The sequence below is a fragment of the Strigops habroptila genome, chromosome 2 (genome assembly GCF_004027225.2).
Source record: "Strigops habroptila isolate Jane chromosome 2, bStrHab1.2.pri, whole genome shotgun sequence".
Taxonomy (NCBI): domain Eukaryota; kingdom Metazoa; phylum Chordata; class Aves; order Psittaciformes; family Psittacidae; genus Strigops; species Strigops habroptila.
The window spans coordinates 12,942,440-12,965,317 of NC_044278.2; the positions used below are offsets into that span (position 1 = coordinate 12,942,440).

The 22,878-nt window shown below is 42.5% G+C and overlaps 1 protein-coding gene across 1 annotated transcript in view; it reads left to right on the plus strand.

The window, feature by feature from the left end:
• The first annotated feature begins 346 nt into the window (after positions 1–346).
• Positions 347–22,878, plus strand: part of CLCN1 (chloride voltage-gated channel 1) — a 61,814-nt gene continuing 39,282 nt past the window's right edge. Inside the window, exons 1-2 of the mRNA XM_030471526.1 lie at positions 347–551; positions 3,147–3,301. Coding sequence (XP_030327386.1) covers positions 3,251–3,301 — 51 coding nt within the window. The 5' untranslated portion in view covers positions 347–551; positions 3,147–3,250. The remainder of the gene's footprint in view (positions 552–3,146; positions 3,302–22,878) is intronic.

Consider the following 22,878-nt stretch of genomic DNA (forward strand, 5'->3'; position numbering starts at 1 on the left):
TGCAGAGAAAGAATTTCTGAGCTACTAGCATAGTTTAAGGAATGACTTTAGTAGCTAGGATAACAGGAAAGTGTTAACTGCTTCGCATTTGGCTCAAAACCAGAAGAATGAGGTCAAAAGTTTTGTGGGATGGGGAGTGGAAACAGTGAACAGGAAGTAGACAAAGTATTCTACAAATCTTGAATGGCATGAAAATCATTGTATTTATTAATAGAACAATTCAGTAAATGAATACAGTTGTAGTAATTCTAAACTGGTTTTGTTTCCATGTTTACCATTATGAAAAGTAATAGATGCTCAAAGGATTTGACTTTGGACAAATAGTTCTTGGCTTTCTGTCCCAGGCCCATGGCTGTAGCTGCTGATTTTCCATTTGCAGATCCAAACGAAGGCTGAGTGAGCATCTCGGAAACAGACCCATGTACAGAGGACACTGACATGACTCGCTAAACACAGTGCAACAGATAAAGAATTGCCTTCATCGGCACCTAGCTTCAGTGCTGCCAAGACTCAACACTTAACAGCCACCTCCTCTTTCTCCTCTTCAGCTGGTAAGGATTGAAGTTCAGTAGTGAAAGCATTTGCCCCCCCACTTGCTAGGTTCACAAGCACATTCATGGAGTATATAGAGAGCACGGACCCTCTGTCTCTCCCATACTCCTGCCTGGATCTTGGGCCTTCTTAACTGCTTCATGGGTCTTACCTGCTCCTGCTGGTTAGTTCAGCTTGGTGCCTGCTAGCAAAGAGGTGTGCTCACATGCTCACCCCACAGGCACCCCACACTCATGGGCGCCACTGAATACCTAATACCCCTAACTGGACCTAGAGCCTCTTGCTTGCTGGTTAGTCCAGTCCAGATTGAAGTTTGCCACCAAATTACATGCATACATCCCAGATTTGGGGAAGATACAGACAATCCTCCAACTAGTACCCAGCACCTCATGTGGGTCTGACCTCTAACTAGCACTTGGGCACCAAATGAAATTATCCAGAGAGCTATGGCTACTGCAGCTACTGATGCTGAGATCTCACTTGCTCCAGTTCCTGGCCCCCGAGTCCCTACAGGCCTGGTATGATTGCAGTTGCTGACCCCAAATTCACTCATGCCAGTCTTGCCGGTTGCTGGCACCTCAACCTTACAGCACTTGTGGACATCGGATAGTGAGATTTCATGGGAAAAAAGCTAAGAAAGGATTTAATAATAAGATAGGGCAGACTGGTGGTCAGGTGCAGTGCTCAGTCAGACAAGCACGCCGACCAGCCTAGGTTTTCACAAAATTGTCCCCTTTCTGTCTATTCCCCACTTTCTTCCTCCCCAACCCTTTTCCTCAAGTTTTGCATAGTCCCACAGACCCAGTCCAAATATCTCCAATCCTTATGATCCTCTTGTTTCCCCCTTCTTACTAGTTACAAAGTCCAGGCTGGCCCTCTCCAAAGCTGTGCCTGTAGTTTCTTAATAATCCATCAAATAGTGGCTGGAGGTCTTTTGCATGATAACATATCCCTTGTCTCTCACATCTGAGTCTCCGTGTGATTTTGTTTGTGGCTTTATCAGTTTATCAGTTACCTCATTTATCAGTTCCTTCTGCATTGAAAAGGTCCTTGACTGGATGACCTTAATAAGGGAAATGCTTTCACCTTTCATACCCTTACATAACCCATCTTTAATGGGAGAAAAGTCATGGTGTTACCTTAAGTAACTGCCTACTTTACCTACATATAGGATTTAGGAATTTGCCTGATTGAAAAGCTTTACAGATAACAGAGGGAAAAAAAAACCAGCAGATGTCTGTGAAAAGAGGTGTGGTGTCTATTATCTGCTCCATTTCCACAGATCTCTGGGCTTGCTGCTGTCTCAGGCAGTAGCAGTAGCTACATCTCAGGCAGTCCTCATAGATCAGAGGGACTGAGTGCAGCTGAGCTTAGTTTCTGATTGTCACCAGTTGGACACTGTAGGTCCAGTTGCGTTCAGTAAGAACTGTCACGATTCAAGGATTCACAAATAGTGCAGTTTATTGAAGCAGATTTGGAATTGCCATTGATGAATTCACTAACTGCATTAGCACTTAAATACAAAGGCTAACCAATAATTAATTGAGCTCATACAGAAAAATAAACCAATTGGTAATTCATTAAGTTTTAGTTCCACCTCGGTATCACCCAACATAGTTGGAGGGGCAGATCTTACTATAGAGCTGTCCCTGCTTCGGGGAGGAGAGAGGAGTGAGCCCATCGACTTGCCTGCAGCATAGGGTTGTATCCTCATCTTCCATCATGGAGGAGTTAAAATGACCAGTTTATACATTTAGAGAAGTGGAGGTGAGATTGTAGCCAAATTACTGACTGCCACCACAGATGGTGTGGGGGCAGATTACCCAGAGGAGTTGCAGTATCTTCTCTGGTTTTGGAGATACTCAAAAGCTGTCTGGACATGATCTTAGGTGACTGGTTCCAGGTGGCTCTGTTTGAGCAGGAGAGCTGGACCATATGACCTCCAGAGGTCCCTTTCAACCATTCTGTGACTCTGTATGAAAAATATTATGAGTGTTGGTTATGCCAGTGGAAGAAGGTTCGTGAAGGTACAAAGCCTATGAGGAAGGCTGTTTATTTGTGGTGAGGTATTGTGGCCAGGGAATCAGCAATAATGGGTATGCTTTAAGAAAAATCATGTTAAATGTGAGGACACTGTGTAGTTTGTATAAGGAATAGTCTTCCAAGGCCTGCTAGGAGAATGTGCCTTCTCAGATGCTGACACTTCACAAAGTTGTCTCTGAAACAGGTTGTAGGAATAATCGTGCTCAAGTTGCAGGATGCTTCTCTTTTCTCTAATTTTGGTAATTTTTATTTTCGTCCTCTTCTTCCCTAATCTCTCTCTCCTCAGCCCCATTTTTCTATGGTCCTGCTGTTGACCCCTTCCAAATGCAGCGAAGAATGATACTGAGAGAGGAAAGGGAAACTTTACCTCCCACTAATTTACTGAGTTGTCCTGGTGCCAGGGCAGCAGAGATATATTAACGCAGGGAAGCGGCTGCTGTGTCCAAGCACAGACTGAACAGGAGGGGGCAGGGAGTCTCTGGTTACACTCTCCCTCTCTGTCTTTCCCTCACCAATAACCTTCTCTCTCGGGGTGCTCTTTGGGATTTTAGCTGAAGCCTTGCGTCCATTTCACTCCATGATTTTGCTGTGGAGAGCAGATGGGAAGACGTTGTCCTGAACAGCCCCTACTCTACAGGACATTGTCTCTGGGGATATGACTGGGGATGCCTCTCCAACAAAAGCATTTCGATACCAACAAACTCTGGTGAGTACAATACCTGTAGACAGAATGTTTCCTACACGATGGCTGTTCCCTTCTCTATTTAAGGGGCTAAAAATCTTTCTTTGCCTACAAATACCCTTCTCTGACTGCATTAGGAAGAATCTGTGACTGTCCTGCCTGAGCACGTACCCCAGTAGTGTCTTCCTCCAAGAGCAAGTGAGGCCATATTCTCCTTTTCTCAGTATGAAAATTGTTCCTAATCCTCATGAGTGAAAAATTTACGTCACTGAATTCACCAGACAAGGAAGAAAATCCTGGAGAGCCTCAGGGTTGAGTCTGCAGGGACACCTAGTCTAATAGAGCTGTACAGAAAAATAACTGCTGATTCTGAATGGGTTTCTTTTTTCCAAGTAACTCCAGATAAGGCACTGAAACCCTTCCCTGTCCTTCATTACAGCTCCCAGAAGACATTGTTAGGATTCTGCTGTGCTGGGTGTTAACAGGTGCTGTGAAAGCACCGGAGCATGTTGCTCTATGGCATCTTTTGGGCATAGCCCAGTGGGGTCTTGCACTGCTTTGTTTTATGGCTGTTTGGAAGCAGGCTATTGCCCTACTTCCTAGCACTTTAAGAGATTACTGCCAAGTAGGAGAACTAAGATTTACTGCATCTCATGAGTCCTCACACTTCTCCAAACAAACTGAGGTAGCAGTTTGTACTGCATCTAAAAAGCCACATCCTTTGGTCACTAAAGTGAGAATTAGCATTATGCACTCCAGATTGCTTAAGGGAACAGCATGAATGGAGTCCAAGCCTCTAAAAATGAATGATGGCCTATTTGTACCTGAGCATGTAAAGTTTCGGTAGCAGTGTTTGAAGACAAATAAGTCTCTGTTAGACTGAGGAAAACATGAAATCTCATCTTCTTTGAGCTACTGCAAAGAAAGATGGAGAGACTTCTTACAGAAGCTGGAACACCTAGGTTACAAAGGGGAATGTAGGGTTGCCTTTGGGAACAGAAAGCCGAGGTGAGGACCAGGAGAGTAGCTTTCAGTCCAGCGTTTTCTGCTGCTGAGCCCTGCTCTTGTGTATGATGTACAGATGAACGAAGAATTAATTGTATGATCTTTAGTGTGACCATATATCCCTTTATGACTGAAAGCTTGATTTTGAATCCAGACTTATGTGATGAATGTAGATTTCTTAGTGCTCAACATAGGCGCATCACAAGCTCAGCAGTGTTTTCTAAGAACACTATATGTTACTTGTCAAGTATTAACATTGCTGAAGGAACCAATCATTACAGTGGAAAGGCTGGATTATGAAATATTTCATCTCTGTTTGCCTAGCTTTCTGTAGTACAATACAAAAAAACTAGCATCCTGAGTGTCAAGATCAAGTTGCACAACACTAGATCATTGAGACTGGGCTCAATACAGGACATAATGGGATTGCAGTGGCCTGTTTGCACAGTATACAAACAGGTAAGATTTGTGGAGGGAGAACAAGAATTGAGTTCTGGATAAAAAACTCAAACTCGGTTTCTGAGCTGATCAAATCGCATGAGGCACTGAACTGTAAGGAATAAAAACCTGAACAAAAGGAGTGTTAGAGAGCAGAGCATGAGACAGCGGCAGTAGCGAGTATACTACTTGGGGAAAATGGCTATATTTGTTCTGTAACTGTAACAAACTCATGAATCTCTAGAATTTTCAGGTTTAGATTCTTTAGGACTAGACTAGTCAGAATATTTAGGCTAATGACAGTTTTTCTGAGTGCTTGTGGGAAGACAACTAATTAGATCAAGTTATCTGTATAACTTCAGCTAAGGCAAGTCTTTAGCAAAACATTTGTACATTACTAAATAGCTTTTCAGGAGAGAAAGGAAGATGATGTGCTGCATGATCCTCATTTATTCATAAATTTATCCCAAATATTTGCCATTGAGAGGCTTTTATGGCTTCTGGATAGGACAGGATTGTTTAATAAATGGTAGGTGTTTGATCCCTTAAGTGTCTGCATAAACCAAAACCAGTTCTTTAGCTGAATTCAAGTCACCCACATCCCTGATAAGCTTTATAATAAGGAGGCAACTATGCTACAACTTATCTCGTTAAAGAGGTGGATATAAATTTAGGAATTCTTCAAGAATGGACATATATACTTGAGTTCTTAGGGATCACAGGCAGAGTAGCAGCTAGTTACCAAGAGCAGCTAGTTGCTGGATCTAATCCAGGCATCAGTGCTAAGTAGATTCTGAATCACTAACCTTGATGAAGGATGAATTATTTCTCAAAACAGGAAAAATGAAGAACAATTATAAAGATTAGGTAGCAAGTGAACAAGTGACTGTAATTCTGGATGTACTTGCCTCAAGTGGATCCCAGACTTTTGGGACTTGAGTGTCTTAGCAGTTGATGCCTTAAAATGCTATCTTTAGGAACATACTCCTGTCAAGTATCATCATTACCACAGTCCACTCCATGTAGTCAGTCGTGTTAGTTCTTTCCTGTGTACTGAGTGAACAATAGCAGAGAGCACTTCCAAACTAATGCTACATACATCAGTTTTCATACATAAAGCAATCACTGCTCTCTGGGAATGCTGCTCTGTGAGTAAAAGAGAGATGGCAGGTCATCACCTGGCTTCCAAGATTATAGGAATGTCTTCTGTTTTCCTCTGATTTAGAAGATCTATTGCAGTGTCACAGTGCAAAACCTAAGTCACTTATGAAGCCTTTATACCTTGGGATGAGGAGAGATGGTAGTCTGAGCAGTTGCCGGTCAGACTTCAAGGTCACAAATAATTTACATAAGAGTGCTGATGAGTCAGCTGACCATTTCTTGCCCTTTGATTCCTTCTGTGTTTAAAGTATCTCTGTTTATTTACGTAACATGGCTACTCTATTCATTTTTTCTCTTCCTGGCTCAGTCTTTTGCATTTCTCTCCCATATTCTCTTTAGCTATTTCTTTCCCAGGTGTTCATTGCCTCTTAGTCTTTTACCATTCTCTTGTTACCCTCACATACCTTTCTCTCACTCTTGTCTTCTGCTGTGTCTTCTCAGTTTGTTTCTCTGCTGTTCCTGCTTTCGGTATATATGAAGCCAAGTGTTCGGTTTCACAGCTGTGTTTTTCTCTGTGCCTTTCTCACATCACTGCCATTGGATTCTGTTCTAAAAATATCCCATATGACCCTTTCCCTGTGCTGTCCCAAGGCAGTGGGGGGATTCTCCACAGCTTCCCTCTCCTCTTTTTCTTTTTGAAGGTGTTGTCAATGTAATGTTAGAAGGGAGAAGAGACCTGGAAAACTGAGGTCATGAGAAAAATCACTTGTGCACATTTCTATTGCTAATTCCAAAGCTGAAGAGGACAACAGACAGATGAATACAGGGCCAAGCTCTACAGGGCAAGTTGTAGGCTGCTGGTAATGACAATAGAAAACAAAAAAGAAAGGATTTCTTCAGTTTCTTGCTGTATGATTGAAAGTGCAGGCATTTGGGAGCATCACCTACTGCTATTAGGGAACAGTTTTTAGCTTCTCATATTCAGTGTTTGGGGGGAGAGAGTCACCTCTTGTATATTGGCAGTATTTGTTGGCTTGCAGGCTGGCTGCTGAAACTAACAGAGGAGAAAAGAAGAGGTTCATTCCCGTCTTTCCTTAGATCAGACTGGAATTTAGTATCTACTGAAGCTAAAGGCTTCCTATTCACTTAGCTACCATACCCACCTTGTCATCTATTTCCCTTGCTTTGACATTTACTGACTCAGTTCTATAGGCGTATTTGAAGATCTGCACTGATTTCTCTTCCCACTTCCCATTAGTGGGATCACAGAACTAATACCTTGCCTTGTCAGAAATTCACTAAAGAAAATTACTGCAGAAATCAGTGGTAGGGTCTTGTCCTGGCTGCATGGTACAAATGCCTGGGGAGTTGAAAGTCATTCCCCTCAAATGTACACATAGTAGTGTTCCTCTTCTGTAACCATCAGCCAGTCACTGGGCAAACAGACCTCCTGCTTTTGTGCTGTGGGATTGTGCCTGGACATTTTCTAGCTGAGGGATGGGCCAGTTTCAGAATCCCAATGAGTAACAGCATGTTTCATGTGCCAGCTAGCATGTCAAGAGGAAGGCTGTGTAAAAGAATAACAAGAACAGGCCTACTAGCAACTAGCTTTTTCTTAAAGTAACATGGATTTTATTTTTAAGATTTTAGTAAGGTAGAACACACATGGCATTCATTGATTTCTGAATTAGGAGCAGGTTAAAGGGTGGTTTGACTACACAATTACATCTCCAGAGTGCCAGGTCCTAGAGACAAATCACGAGGCACTGCTTAGAGCTGACCTACTCGCTGTTTGCAGATAATTTATTTAAGAAACTCTTCCCCAAACAACAAAGTAGTGCTCTGTCCCTCACTGCATGGGAGAGATGTTCAGAGGTGCCCTCCCTTTTTAAAACATGGGGATAGGAAATTTTGCTGTGGCCATGAACTCCGCTGTGAGGTTTAGCAGCTTCTTGAAGAAAATATTGCATTTCCAGTTTGTATTGCTAGCAGACCTGGTCTTCATGGTTCTATTAATAATCAAAGTTTGTCTGATAGTATTCTGGTTTTGTCTCTGTCAAAGCAAAGAAAAGAGGGTCACAAAAAGATTGAGATGGGAAGGGACCTCTGGCAGTATCCAGTCCAGCCCCCTGCTCGGTCATGAATTTCCCTTGTTACAAGTCATGGCTGTTGCCTTTTGCTCTTTCCCTCTGCCTCTCTGGGAAGAGCCTGCCTCTGTCTTGCCTATGCCCTACGTCTGGGTAGTGGCAGACAGCAAATAGATCTCCCTGAGCCTCCTCTTCTCCTAGGTGAATAAACCTTCAGCCTCTCTAGTCAACAATCCAGGCAAGACTTCCCGAGGTGACACCCACAGCTGCATATCAATCACTGGTGTTTGTTACTGACCTAAATGTTTTTCCCATGGAGAAAGTTTGGCTTAACAGCAACAGATGCAGGAGAAACTGCACCAAAGACTTTGCCTGCTGCTCAGCACTATCTTGCCTGGCTGGCGCCTGTGTTGTCCTTGTACTGAATTGTGGGAGCAGTTGCAGCCTCAGAGGTGCAGGTTGCCTGCAGGCAGTTTACCCTACATCCTGGCAGGCTGCTGCAAGGGCCTGTTTCTGCTGCTTGGAGAAAAATACGGGTTTTTTCACGCATTTCAACACCATTCTGGTACTGGCTTCTGTCTTGAAGGTGTCCAGAATTATATGTTTGAATATGTTATTTCCAAACAATCAGAGGTGTTCAGGTTCAAAGTGGAGATATCATACATCAGGAGCTAGCTGAATCAGAATCATAGAATGGTTAGTTGGAAGGGACCTCAAAATTCATCCAGTTCCAAGCCCCTGCCACAGGTAGGGACACCTTCCACTAGAGCAGATTGCTCCAAGCCCCGTCCAACCCGGCCTTGAACAGCACCAGGGATGGGGCAGCCACAGCTTCTTTGGGTAATCAGTGGTGGTGTCTCTCAGCACTGCAGTTATCTATTCGTGAGAAAGCTGTCACAACCATAGCATAATAGCAGCAAGAATATCTATATATTTCAGTAAGCTTGTCTGGCTACGTGTCCCTTACTTACAATGCTATAAAACTTCAGCTTTTCCATTAATTGTACAGCCCTCTTGACCAAGCAAGTGCGTGCCAAGGGCTGGTAGCATGCTGATCAATCTAACCCTTGCCATCAGTCTTGTGCTGCAAAAAGTAGAAGGATTACCTGCTTGTGTGTAGATAGCAAAAGGGGGAATCCCACATTTGTTTGAAACCTAGCAGGGTAGCTGAAAGCTGTAAGCTTTTTTACATGAACAAAGAAAGTTCATAATTGTTTTGACAGCTGATACTCGTGTGCTAATTTGACAGTATATCAGGTTAAATTCCTTCAGACAAGTTGGGAGGCGGAGAGTTGGGGCCGGGGTGGAAAGACTGTGTACCAGTATTCCTGATATTTCAGAAAGTTAGATCTGTTGCTAGTAAAGTTGTCAACAGTAGTCGAGGGGCAACTGGAATACAGAGATTTACTGCCCAGGCTGTACAGCAGGTGGCATACAAAGTACAGTGCATGAGAAATAATGCATCAATACAGAAATGTACAGCAAATACAAATCCTCAAGGTAAAGCTGGCTACTGTTGTGAATCTCCACAAAATCACAGCAAAGAACCTGGGCATGCCGGAGCAAAGCTGGCAGTAAACACTTCATAAAAATAAGTTATTTTATTTATGATTGCTTTAGTGAAGTACCAGGAAGTTGCTGCTAAAGTTGCTGCTTCCACATACCTGCATGATGCAATGATAACTGTTAGCTCACCTTGTTAGCACAGAAGGACAGACATAGGCTGGAGACTACCTTATCAGAACCTGCTTGTTCAAAGTGTTTTAATTTACTATTAAGTGACTTAGAATTACTTGGGGAACCAGATCTAATTGTTGGTTGTTTGCATGGCAAGGCAAATACTGGATCCGATACCAGTTAATTATCTAGATGATGGGACTGAGTAAATCTGCAGATAATACAAAAGTGGGATGAGTTGTTGATACACCAGAGGGTTGCACTACCATTCAGAGGGACCTTGACAGGATGGAGGAAAGGGCGGAGAAGAAGCTTGTGAAGTTCAGCAAAGGGAAAGGTAGAGTCCCACACTTGAGGAGGAATAATCCAATACATCAGTACATGCTGGGGACTGACTGGCTGGAAAGCAGCTTGGCAGAAAAGGGTCTAGGGGACCTCGGGGACACCAACTTGAACATGAGCCATTAGTGTGCCCTTGCTGCAAAGAAAGCTAATGGTATCCTGGGCTGCGTTAGGAGGAGTGATGCGAGTAGGTTGCAGGAGGTGATCCTTCCCTTCCACTTAGCTGTGGAGCTACTGGAGAGAGTTCAGCAAAGGGCCACAAAGATGGTGAAGGGACTGGAGCATCTCTCATATGAGGAAAGACTGAGAGACCTGGGACTCTAGCCTGGAGAAAGAGAAGGCTAAGGGGAAATCTTGTTATCTGATGGGACATTGAAGACGATGGACCCAGACTCTTCTCTGTGTTGCCCAGTGGCAGGACAAGATGGAATGGGTACAAATTGAAATACAGGAAATTCTGTATGAAGATAAGGAAAAAGAGGTTTTGCTGTGATTGGGCACTGGCACAGGTTGCCTGCAGAGATTGTAGAATTTGCATCCTTGAAGATCAGGTTGCCTGAAGAAGTTGTGAATGCTCCATCCCTGGCAGTGTTCAGGTCCAGGTTGGACAGAGCCTTGGGCAACATTGTCTAGTGTGAGGCATCCCTGCCCGCGGCAGGGGGTTGGAACTAAATGATCTTAAGGTCCTTTCCAACCCTAACTATTCTATTATTCTCTGGTCTAAATTCTGAAAAGTTCTGACTTTAATAGAACAAGATGCATGTTATCTGACCAACCCACTGCCTACGTCCCGAGATACAGCAAAAGGAACCTTCTCAGTTCACTTTCTCTATATCACTCGTGATTTTCTTCATGTCCAGCCCTTGTTGCCCTTTCCAGCTTGGGAGGTTGTTCCTCATACAGAAGCTATTCCATGATTTTGACTATCCTCTGAAACTCTTCCAGTTCTACTATATTCTTTTCAAGATTAGGGGAAACAGAAATGTAAGTATTACTTGGGATGCACGTTGCATTTAATTTGGACTTATTTTCCTCATTTTAAACCCCTGGTTCTAAAAAAATTCTGAGGGAGTTATTACCATGACCATTTTGTTTATCCCCCAGACCTTATTCTTAAATAGTAAAAGTCAGCTTAAATAGTAACAGTTGGACGATTCTTGTGTGTGCAAAGCTAGAACATCTGTTCCTCCTCGCAGTCATCACTTTACATTTATTGTGACTGTTTCATCTGTCATTTTACTGCTCAATCATCCTGTTAAGGTCCTTATACAGTCAGCCTTTGTTTTTACTCCTCTGAATAACTTGCCAACAAACTGTGAGCCCTTTTCCAGGCCAGAGAAGTGTTTCATATACTGCTTGACATCAAATTTATTATCAGTGGTAGAGAACAAGGCACTGAGCGTATACTGCTTTTGCTTCCAGTTCTGTATAGAAATAGGGCATGTTGGAAATCTCATTTCCACTAATTGGAAATCCATAATGCTCCAGCCCCATAGGGTAAAAGAACTGCAGGTTCACTTAAGATTTCCAGGAATGGTAGAGGCAAGTGCAAGATTAAACACAGCACAGCTGTGCAACATCGTAGTGACAGAGGAAACAGCTAGTGTGGTGTAGGAACTTCATCCCAGAGGTACATGGAAATCTTTCTGTTGGGAAGTTAAGGAAAGGCTAGTTCTCTTCTTGCCTAAGCATGTGTTTTAATGCTTTATGTGAATGTGTACATTGTAGCTGAGATGATCTATTGACCACCACATAGTAACAGCTTCTTACTTAAATGCTGCTACCCTGGCCTATGGTGAACTCGTTCAGAGCTTGGCACTGAGCAGTTAACCACACAAAGACTTGAATGTTTTTCCATCAGTTTACCTTTCACAGTGCTAAGGGCAGACATATCAGAGCTGGTGCAAGGAAGGGAACGTGACTGTCCTTTCTGTATGCTGCTGACAATTTTGAGGCAGCTGTGGAGGTTCAGGCCAACACTGAAAAATCTCAAATTACTGTGTGTTCTCTCTTCTTTATCCCAGCTTCTCCTATACCTTTCAGAAGCAGTCTGAACTACTTTTACCCCATGACCCCGAAAGAGTTCCTTTTTGTTTTTTGTTTTTTCTCTTTTTAACTGCCCTCATACCAAAAGATAAAAGACCAGACTTGGCCCTGTCTGGAAATGAAGAATAAGGGAGACTAAGAAATTCAAGGTCTGAGACATTACTGGCTTTTGATTAAGCAGGTGCAGAATATGACAGGCAGCCTCTTCTGTGTAGGGCTTGAGTAGCATGGCCTATTCCAGTCTGACTAGTAGCCCTTCACTGTAAACCCATAGAAGCAGAGTCAGAATATCTGCAGGAAGTAGTCCTTCTCTATAGTACTTTTCAATTTCCATTCAGTTCTAGTCCTGAGCTACCCCATGTCACTCATATTCATTACTTTTACTGTTCCATCACTGTGTGAAACTGATCAAATTCTACATAGGCTACCCATAGGCATAACCATATTAAAGAAACTCCACCCCTGAAACATGATTTACAACAGCTTAAACTTGTGATGCAGTGCTAACAACTGCCCAAAGTGCCCTACTGGGTCAACCCTCGTGAGAACTGTCCCACTCCTTCATCTCAGCAACATCTTAGGGAGCAGAACCCCAGGGGTTGGACAAGTACACAATTGACCTTTTCCTTCAAATATGACAGTCCAGGGAAACAGAGGGAGGGAATTCATGTATTCAGCTGGTAGTAAGAGATTATCCAAATATGGCTTGCTTGTTATTTCTTAATGTGCTGTTTCTTCCAGTCTTGTTTGGTTTATATTCTACTCAGCTATCTAATTTCCAATACCTTACAGAACCTGAGAACCTTGTAGCAAGTACATAGTATAATGTTAGTGTAGTGTATTAACAAAACACCTGAGGATACTCTGGCACACTCTGTTATAAAGAGTGACCTTGTGCAGGAGGGACAGACCAGCTGCAGGAATCAGGCTTCTGATGCTGAACATTAAGGAGGTTATCAATCAGTGCACTGTGAGACTGAAGATTTAGGAGAAAGTAACAGGTGCAAAAGCATATTTTCTGCATATCTATGAAGGATAGTGAAGTTACAGAAATCCTGTACCCTCAAGTGCAAGGTAGATCAGAGTCTTTGAACAGTCAAACAGAGGAAGCAAAAATGGTTCGATTTAAATAGAATAACAAACCAGGAACAGAAGTAGTGGTATACCTACCTGTATGCAAATGCTAGAATTATGAAAAATAACATACAGGACCAGTCTCTTGTCGTAACAGAAGATACACCAGGCATATTAAAAACTTTGTTGTAGACAATCAGTGAGGAATTGTAATACCAGAATAAAAAACATGCAGAAAGATAAAGCGTACTAGTGATGGAGTAGTACTTATATGCTAATGAGAATCTGGATCAAACTAATGAACCCAGCATCCAAATAGGTTGAAATTTCAGACCTAAATAGGAATTGTATAGTGTTGGATCTGCATCACCACCCTCTGAACCTAGATTGCAAAACTATTACGTTGATTGAGACCGGAGAACCAGCTAGGGCAAGAAACAACAGTAACAAAAAACTGAAATGACCCCCATATAGGCTTGTCACTGAGTGTGAAGTAGATGCAATTGATGATTGTGGAATAATCAGCTAGGAAGTCCACAAAATGTTATGACTAGATACCGTGCTAAACAATTCAACAACTTAGTTGAAACCACTACTTCGTAGTGACCACAGTGTGCTTGGATATTCCTGTGGAAGCAACAAGGATCAAAAGAATCCACTAGAATGGATCAAACAGAAAAACATATAAAAATGAAGAAGCTTTTTAATCAATTAAGAGACATGACCAGAAAGTGAAACATTTCCAGAAGACCTGGGTTACTGAAGGACACCATAGTGGTATCTAAAGAGAACGGGTCCAAACAGAAAGCCTTCAGTCCTTCTTTCATCTGCTTCAGATCCTTAAAATGATCCTTAAAATCCTGGCTGTTCTCTGCCAGGATCAGATTATATGTTTCCTAGAACCCTCTTTTTCTTCAAGGTGTAAAAGAAATGTGTGGTATGATCTGTCTCCCAAAAGACCTGCATGAATGACCAGGAAAAGAAAAAACAAAACCAAAACAGGCCAGGACAAGCAAACTTCCAAATCCCACAGCTTATCCTATTTCTCCAAACACTTACTGTAGAAAGATGGATCACAAGACAGTCAAACACCCACCCACATCCAAAACTGGTACAGTTACTCTGTTGCCACATTCTTCTGCTGGCAGCTGTCTCTGGCTGTAGCTATGGCAAGATAGCCAGGCACAGACCATTTCTCAAAGTCTTTGCTCCTGTCTTCTCACAGGTCCTGCTACGCCCATGTTAAAATGGCCAGTAGGCCAGCAAGAAGTGACAGCAGCCCTCGCAGAGTGGGTGGTTGTCCGGAAGGGACAACAGTTCAGTGTCAGAGGTTGCCTCTGAGATGTTCCAGTGCAAGATGCAGATTCTGTTTAGTCAGGAGTTGCTCACCCTGATCTCTTGCACTTGGATATAGGTGAAAGAAGCATTCCTATCTAGTTGAAGGTGGTACCAGGTATCCTTTAGGGAGAGCTGACCGATGATTTCTGCCTGTTATTTCTAATGCAGGTCTGTGAGCAGGGCAGAAACAAAATTCACAGCCAAGGCCAGACACGCCTGTGGACTGATACTGCTGAGGAAAGCATCCTGATAAAAATGACATTGCAGACCTGGTATCAGAACACAGGTATTAAATACATTAATGCACTTCCAAGTAGATCTGAATGTGCAGCAGCTGATTTAGTACAACGATTATGTTCCCTAGCATTCAAGACTGTAGGTCAAGAGAGGACAGGGTTGTAATGATCCGTGTGGCAAAACTCAGTATGAAATCGTATAGACAGATATGTCTGTCCAAATGGTGATGCCTCGAAGTACAATTAAATTGCCAAGGTGAAAGTCTCCTGCAGCTAACACAATGGAGAACCCTTCTGCAAGGAGAGTACCCCTTAACTCCATCTCTTGGGCTTTAATGACAGGATTTCAAGCTGTTTCACTTGGAGAGAGAGAGAAGGGGGTGAGGGACCTTCTGGCCAGCAGTGGTGGTGCCAGTGATACCACCAGCATCACTGTTCAAGTTCAGAACTTGATGTATTCCAGCAAGTGCTGTAGCCAGAGCTGTAGTCCCTGTGTTACAGGGAAGCTGTACACTGTACTCTGTCCCTGGGGTTCCCTTCCGTCCTTGAATAGGGCACACACTGGTGAAGATGAGATTGTAATCTGCCATGACAAGGGTCAGCTGCATCTTGTCCCCAGAGGAACGAGTCTTCAGTTGGTGGCACAACTTGTTCCTCAGCATGATGGGTCTGAGGAGCCTGCAGACTTGTGCGAGGATGTTGTCCTTGTAGTGCCTAAAAGCCTGTGGAGTGGGACATTTCTTTTCCTGCTATGTAAAGGTCCCCAGCCCAGCCAGTGCAGCTGGCTGAGAGCAATGGCTCTTCTGCTGATGCGAGGACAAGCAGCAGAGGGAGTGGGATTTGAAAAATTTTGCAAGGACCATCTCTGCTTTTTTTCTTGTTTTCTGACTGATCCCTATCAAACTATGCTACAGACATAATACTGCTCGTGGATCAGAATATGACACTGGTATAGTAAAAAATTCAGTTACACTCCAGACCAAAGGGCAGCAAATACTCTCAGTGATTTCTGCTTACTCTGAACACCAAGTAATGCACATGAGCAAGACTGTGAGCAATGTTGTTAAACATACAAACATGACATCCAAAAATCAGTAATTTCTTATAAACAATCTGAGTTAGCAGCTTCTAGAACTTATTTCAGTTCTCAAGTTAAATGAATGTTAGAATAGTTCCCATCATTTATCCTCTGCACCTTCTTTTTATTAGCCCATTATCCTTCCACCACTCCTGACTTCTGTCAGTAGCTTCTAATGTTAATATTTAGGCACTCCCTGGATTCCTGTTCCAGGTATAATATATTTAGATGGCATGGACATTAAATGTCAGTCCTGGGACACAATGCCATTTGTGGGGCACCTTCTGCACTTTCTTCTGCTGACTGATCTGGGCTTGAAATACCTGTCTCTGACATCTGGAAATTATTGCACCCTCATGGCACCTTTTTCCCCTTGTGACAGTCAGAATAGGCTCTTCCTGATTAAGTACACAGAAGCTTTAGTTTAAAGAGTTCCACAGAGAAAAGACTCTCTGTAGCCTTCATGCCAAAATGACCCAGTAATTCAACCCAGATGCAGTTGCTCGATGAAGTTCTTCCTTTCCCCCAACACTTTCCTAGAAGTCAAAGCAGGGGGCTGATAGGGAGGGAGTCCAGTGAATGCCATGCTGACTCTCACTGTCATCATCCCTGTGTCAGCAGCCAGTGATAACAGGAAAGGTTATCGTCGCAGGGGAATTGGTTTGCCCTCGTTTGTGATGGATTTATTATTCAGGTGCCAAGAGAACTACTATCTTCCCTCTATTCACCTTCTCGTATTACTACCAGGGTTTGTTTTATGGGAAACAGGCAAGATCCCTTCTGTGCAGGAGGGTTAGGTGGTTTTGTGTGCGTATCTGCATTTGGATGGGGAAATGAGAGGAAAAGCAGGAAGCTTAGTCAAAACTGTACAAGATTTACTTGTATAACTTTGATAGTAAATCAGGTATTTAAAAATGGTAGTGATATATCTGTGCTACAACTTTTATATTGACATCATTTTTCTCAGCTGAGACAAATGGAGAGGACAAACTAGTACGGTCAGCAACTAGTACTTGGCAACGATGAAGTTCATATAAGTAGTTTATAGCATTTGCTCTAAAAATAGGGAAAATCCGAAATGTAAGAAAGACTCAAATGTTACCAAGAAAAGGTTTATATTTGCGTATGTCTCTGCTGCAGTCAGAAAAGACAGTCCCTGTCCTCATTTCTAGGTGTGCTCCTGACCCCTTCTTTTCCATCATTCCTGTGGCCATTCATCAGCTGGAATGGAGAACTGACCTGGCTGAAAAATCCCTTTTTTTGTTGCATCAAGCTTCTTGATCACTAGTTCCAGCAGCAAACAAATTAGGACTGTGCTTTTGAAGCAGTCTGCTCCTTAAGTACCCCAAATCAGTTGTGTGATCACCCTCTCAGAAAGATCGATAGATTCTGGGGCCTCAAAGAAGTGACTTTTCAAGTGTTTTCAAATTGACTATGTATCAGAAAAATGAAATACATTCTTTCTTTTCTAGCATACCTTTAATCCTAGCCATGGCATCCTGCAGATGTCTGTCAATTCCTAAGGTCCCTTTTTCTAGCCCACCCGCAGCCCAAGCATACCCCTAGTGTGTCTTTGAAACATTCCCTTTTGTTCTCAGTCCACAAAATTTTGCTTCATAAGCCAGTCCTCCTCCTAAACTTTTGGGCTGTGACCATATTTTGTCTTAATTGGACATGGCTTGCATAAGAAGCAGCATTCTTCTCTTGAAATTAGCCAAGTCCAATACAAACCCAGGAGCCCGAGCACAGCCTGTGCCAGCCCATCAGTGCATTTTCTTGCCACCCTCAAGATGTCAGTCATGCTGCCATGTAATTACATGATTGAGAGATGTCAATTGAATATGCAGTTGTTAATTTTACGTGTGCCACAAGCAATCTACAGGGAGGAGGGGAAGAAAGGCACAAATTATCTACCATGCACTGCCTACCATCTCTCAAGGTTGGTTTTAGCTGACAACAAAATACAGGTCATAGTGCAGGTGACTTATTAGGGCACATTCACCATTTGGAATCAGAGCTCATCATGTAGTTACACAGGTAAAGAGCAATTTCCCAGAAAGTCTGTGAAGTCTCTGACCTGGAATAATAAGAAATCTGCACGCTTAGAAGCATCCCTAATGTGTTTTGATCACTAGGGATGAATCTGTATTTCCTAGGTCTTTCTTAGTCTCTTCTGTTAAAAATGTCTTCAAGGTGATTACTTCAGAGAATGTTTGTGATGCAACATTATTCTAGAAAATAAGAAACCCACTGAACCCACTTCAAACAGTTCATTTGAGTGTTTGCTTGTTCTTAATGACTTCAGCTGCTTTTGGATGCATATTACAGTTATGAAAAGTTTTCTGCCTCTCAGCGCTCTTATTTTACATTTTATATCTTTTTGTTTTAAGTTTTTGACGCTGTGCCTGTTCTATTTGATCTCAGTTTATTCTGAAGCAAGACAATCCGATCACTACCTCATCAGTAGGGCACATCTTCCTTCTGAAAGCTGTTGAGCATATGCAAGGAAGAAATTATTTAATGGAGGCTACAGGGTGCAGTACTGTAGAGAGGCACTGAGGGAATTGAGGGCTGCAATTTAAGAAGAGGGGCAGCTGTAGGGGAGGAGCCATGCACAGCCATGGAGGTGTGGAAACGATCTCCTAGGCAATGGAGCGTAAGCACAAAATTTCAGCAACTCAGAAGGTCACCGAGTTACTTGCAACCAAGGTTACAGTGAGTGAGGGAGAGTTGTGTATAAACTGTATTTGTTTCTATGATCTCTGACTTCCACTCTTGGGGTTTTCTGTATTTAAAAGAATCGAATAATATTAGTGTTATTCTAGTGAAGACTGCTCTGTTTTGAGTTTTGAAGCCTGCTGGTTTTGACTGGAGAGCTCACCAGGACATCTAGTCAGATCCACTTTAAAGTTCTGGATGAATTTTGATACATTCATAAAACGTAATTTTACTATCTTCTCTTTAATCTGACTTTCTGTGTCTTGCTCTTGCTGCTGGGTTTGTTTAAGCTCCCTCTGCTTATTCTTTTTGCTCTCAGTTTGAAACTGTGACCACACTGTGATGTGAGATAAAACAACCTCAAATTAACAAGTAATTTACCTTAGGTACCAGCATCAATATGGCTTTGTTTCATTTGATTTTGGGGTAAATTCACAAAGTGCTCTCCGCCGACTGTCACAGTTGGGTTGTTTCTGGAACTAGGACATAACCTTTCCCCTTTAAAGCTCATTTGGTTTTTGCCATGTTATGGCATATCATACAGTCATATCATTGTCATCTTGTCCTTCCATGATCTGTTCAAGTTTCCTTCCAAGTTCATCTATTCCACATCTACTTCAATGGCTCCATCGTGTCCCTGTGTTCCTATAAGTAATTTTCTCCTCTCAGTTGTGAAACTTTTTTTTCCCTATCCTGCCTCTCCTCTGGTAACATCATCATCTCCCTACTTCAATTATCCAAAGCTGATGATTCTCAAAATCTGGCCTTTTCCTGTGAATTCTGCTCTATTCAGCTTAGTACTGGTCAGTGCATGCCCTCTTGAATATCATCATATTATCTTGTTATTGCTCCATGATGAAAGTCCTTAAACTTTCTGGACTTCTTTCTACTTTTTACTGTGAATTCAACCCTCTTTCAAGTGTTCTCTGAGAGTTCTCTGCCATCGTGTCTTCAATTTCAGCCTTGCTTACAGTGTGTTCCTGCACAGCTTAAAAACCTTCGCTTTTAAGGTTCAAGCCTTAGTCCGTAGTCTATTTCTTTCTTTCACTATAAAAGCTGTCTTTTCTCCCAGTATCCCTCCCTCCTCCTAACCCTTTTCACATCATTCTTTCTCTCCCAAAGATCCAGTTGCACCCTGTAGCTCTTTGAAGCCACCACCATGGGTGATATGATAAAATGTCCCATCAAGGTGCTCGAGCACCTTGTTCTCATCTACAAGCCATTACTTTGTGTTATGACTACTGAATTCTTTTTCCTGCCTGTTCACTCTCTTTTGCTCCATCTGAATCTATTGCTTGAGGCAAAGTGCCTTGCTGTGGCTTCTTCCTGTCCTGCATCTCATTACCTCATGTCCTCTGTGCTGTCTTTGTCTCTTATTGCCTCTGTCTTTATCTCTTAGAGCCTGTTAAGTAGTCCTTCTTTTGTCACCTTTCTCCTCTTCCTCCTTCCAAACTCCCTTTTTTCTCTTTCATCTTTACAGATTCTTTTGTCTTATAGCCTATCTTTTATATTATCTCCTTCACAGCCTGTGGAGCTCTTGGACTGAGTTCTCTTAAGTACAGAATATTATTTTTCTTTACTTTTAAATGGTGCTTTTCTATTCTGCATGCATGGTTCTATGTAATGGTAACTCTGCCTCCACAAATTCAGCTCCTTTCAGTCTGGGGTGATAGAGGGCTCTGCATCACCGTGTGCTATAATGTCTGTGTGTTCAGTATTGGTGGCAGCTGAAAAGTACACATGATGTTTCATTCCAGAGGAGGCTGCAGTCTGGTGGTGGGCTGTAAGGTCTGTATACCGTGAGGTCATGAAGTGGTCTAGATCTTGTAGGATTAATGCACTAGAGAAACAAACAAACAAACAAACCAGCTCTAGTATAAGCAGAAGGCTCAGAAGTTAGTGTAATGTTTAATAGTTGTGTGGGCAGGGCACAGGGAACATTAAGCTTATCACTGTTGATTAACAGTACTGGGATTTCAGGTGTTAAATCTCCTGGGACAGGACTGTGAAAGAAATGGGAGCCTTCAGTTGTCCCTCCCACCACCCTATCTGAGCTTTCACTATAAAGGCAGTATGGTGGGAAGGCTCAGAATTATATTTCTGCATCCTGAAAAGTATTCAGAAGTAAAAATAAACACAGAGAAAGGGAGACCTGAGAGAAAACTGGTAAGAGGAGGGAGAAAGATAGATGGCTGACTGGAGAAGAGACCCATCTTGGGTGAGAGTTCTTTTAACTTCTGTTACGTTCTTTTTCCTCACCTAAGACCCTAATTTGGGCTGTATCTGTAGTTTCATCTGTCACAAAGGTGTCCTGCTTGAGGGAAGTATCACAGGAACGCACTTTGGTGTCTCTCTACAGTCTGTATGAGCAAGTTGTGAACCTTTCCTCAGGTGTGCTGTGGGGCAGTCTAGAAACGTTTATGAGCCCTTTCAAGAGGCTTAGGTGCACCTGAGGAGTCAAGCCATATGTACAGGTCATCTGTGTTTGTGACTAGTGCAAGGTGGTTATTAGACCTTCCTCTATTTTACATCTTCCTTCACTTCTGTTCTGGGCTCCTGAGCCTGCTGCTAAACTTCTCAAGCAACAACAATATTACATTGCTGTGTCCTGGTAGAAGGGTAGAGCTAGGACTTGGTAGCAGAAAGCAGGACAGATGAGCATTAAAGAAAGTATGTAAAGAACAACTGTGGCAGGAAGTCACAGGAAAAGAGATAGAGGAGATTTGACAGCAGGGACTGAGCAGCAGCACTGCATAAAGGCACATCTTCTCAGGGTTTGCTCAGTATTCTGTACTTGTGGGACTTTGCTCATCTGAAAACATGGACAATGGGTAGAGCTGGAACAATATCTTGCATCAGATCAGCTGTGCCAGCTGTTGGGTCTACAATTTCTTTTTTGGGTCTGAAATAGAAGCAGCAGGTCTCAAAGCAAGTACAAGTTAAGTGTAGCTGCTTTGAATTTAACTAGACTAGTGTCAGTGAGGCTGTAACAAGACATTATTGGTACTTTGTGGAATAGAGAGGATTGCTAATAGCACTCAGAGAGCTGACAAGTGCTTTCCTCATAGGAGAAAGAGAGAGGTGGCTTATCAGCTGTGGAGCGTGATAAGATTAGTGTTCAGGACACAGGAAATAATGTGACATAAATCGAGTATCTCTACAGATGTCATATATTTTGTCATGCACTAGAATGGTGAATTTAATTTCTCAGTCTTCTCCTTGGTAGATAGTATCTGGGTGGAGAGATCAGAGGTAGAGAGATTGTTTGATGGGAATTGCTCTCCCCTGTGGTCCTTAGCTGCAGATATCCTTCAAGCTAGGTCCTTAGAGTGTACACATGTGCCACTGTTTCACCTGTATAGTTATCAGTCTACCATTTGGTGCACTGGATGAGGTGTATTATGCTGTGGAAAGTTCAGCTGAGGGTGCAGGGGTTTTGTGGGTTGTCTTCCTCATGAGGATAGTAAAGGCTTCTTGTTTGAGTAGCATCTAGAGCCATGTGGTGAATGTTGGTCTTGGGGTTCTTTGTGCTTTTATTGATGAGGTGAGTGAGGCTGGGGCCAGTTTGGAGGCTGAAAGGGACAGTTCTTGAAAAAAACATACTTTCAGGGGAGGATCATCTTCTCCTAGGCTGTAATTATATCATTATTTCCTATCAAAATTCCACAACAACATCATACAAAACAGACAGTTGAGTTTGATTAGCTGGCAGTAAGGAGTTCGTTTTTAAACTGAAGCAATTTTTGATGTGCTGTTCTCGTGCCTCTTGAAAAACAAGAGCTAGAAGAGTGCACCTTTGGGTAAAGGTTCCCATTAGTTTTCTCCAGTAGCTGTAATCATGAGTGTTCTCCTCCAGTAAACATAACAGTAACTGAAGACATAGTTCTGTATTACAGCTTTGATGTTTGCTGGGGCTTCCTGTGGTTGGCTTTTAGGTTTTCTATATGTGATGTATGATTATATTCTATACTTTTTTTTATATTTTCTACACTGCATTGTATATGCTATGCATAATTTTCTGTGTAAGCCATAATGACACTGGTCTTCCAAAAGCATCTCAATAAATTGGGAGCAGTTAATGCCTTTATGAGGGAAACCTAAGAGGGTATCAGAATGCTCTTCTTTGATTTCCTAGACACAGTCCCTTAGAAACTCTTCTTTAAGGTGGTTCATTACAAGTTTTATCCTACTGATAGGCCACAGTCTTCCTTCAGGAAACATTGCTTATTGACAGTAAAGTGAGTGCTGGTGAGAATGAAACAGAATTTGGGGCAGCACTGATACTGCTTTTGTAAATATTCAGAGCTTGCCTGGCCTGCCACCATGTGTGGGTTGGACAGAGTAGCAATATTCATATAGATACGATTGCTAATGGATATCCATATGGATATTGTTAGCAGAAACACTGGAGGAGGTAGGGAGGTGGTTTATGACGGAAATCAAGTGTGTATTCCTCTTGGA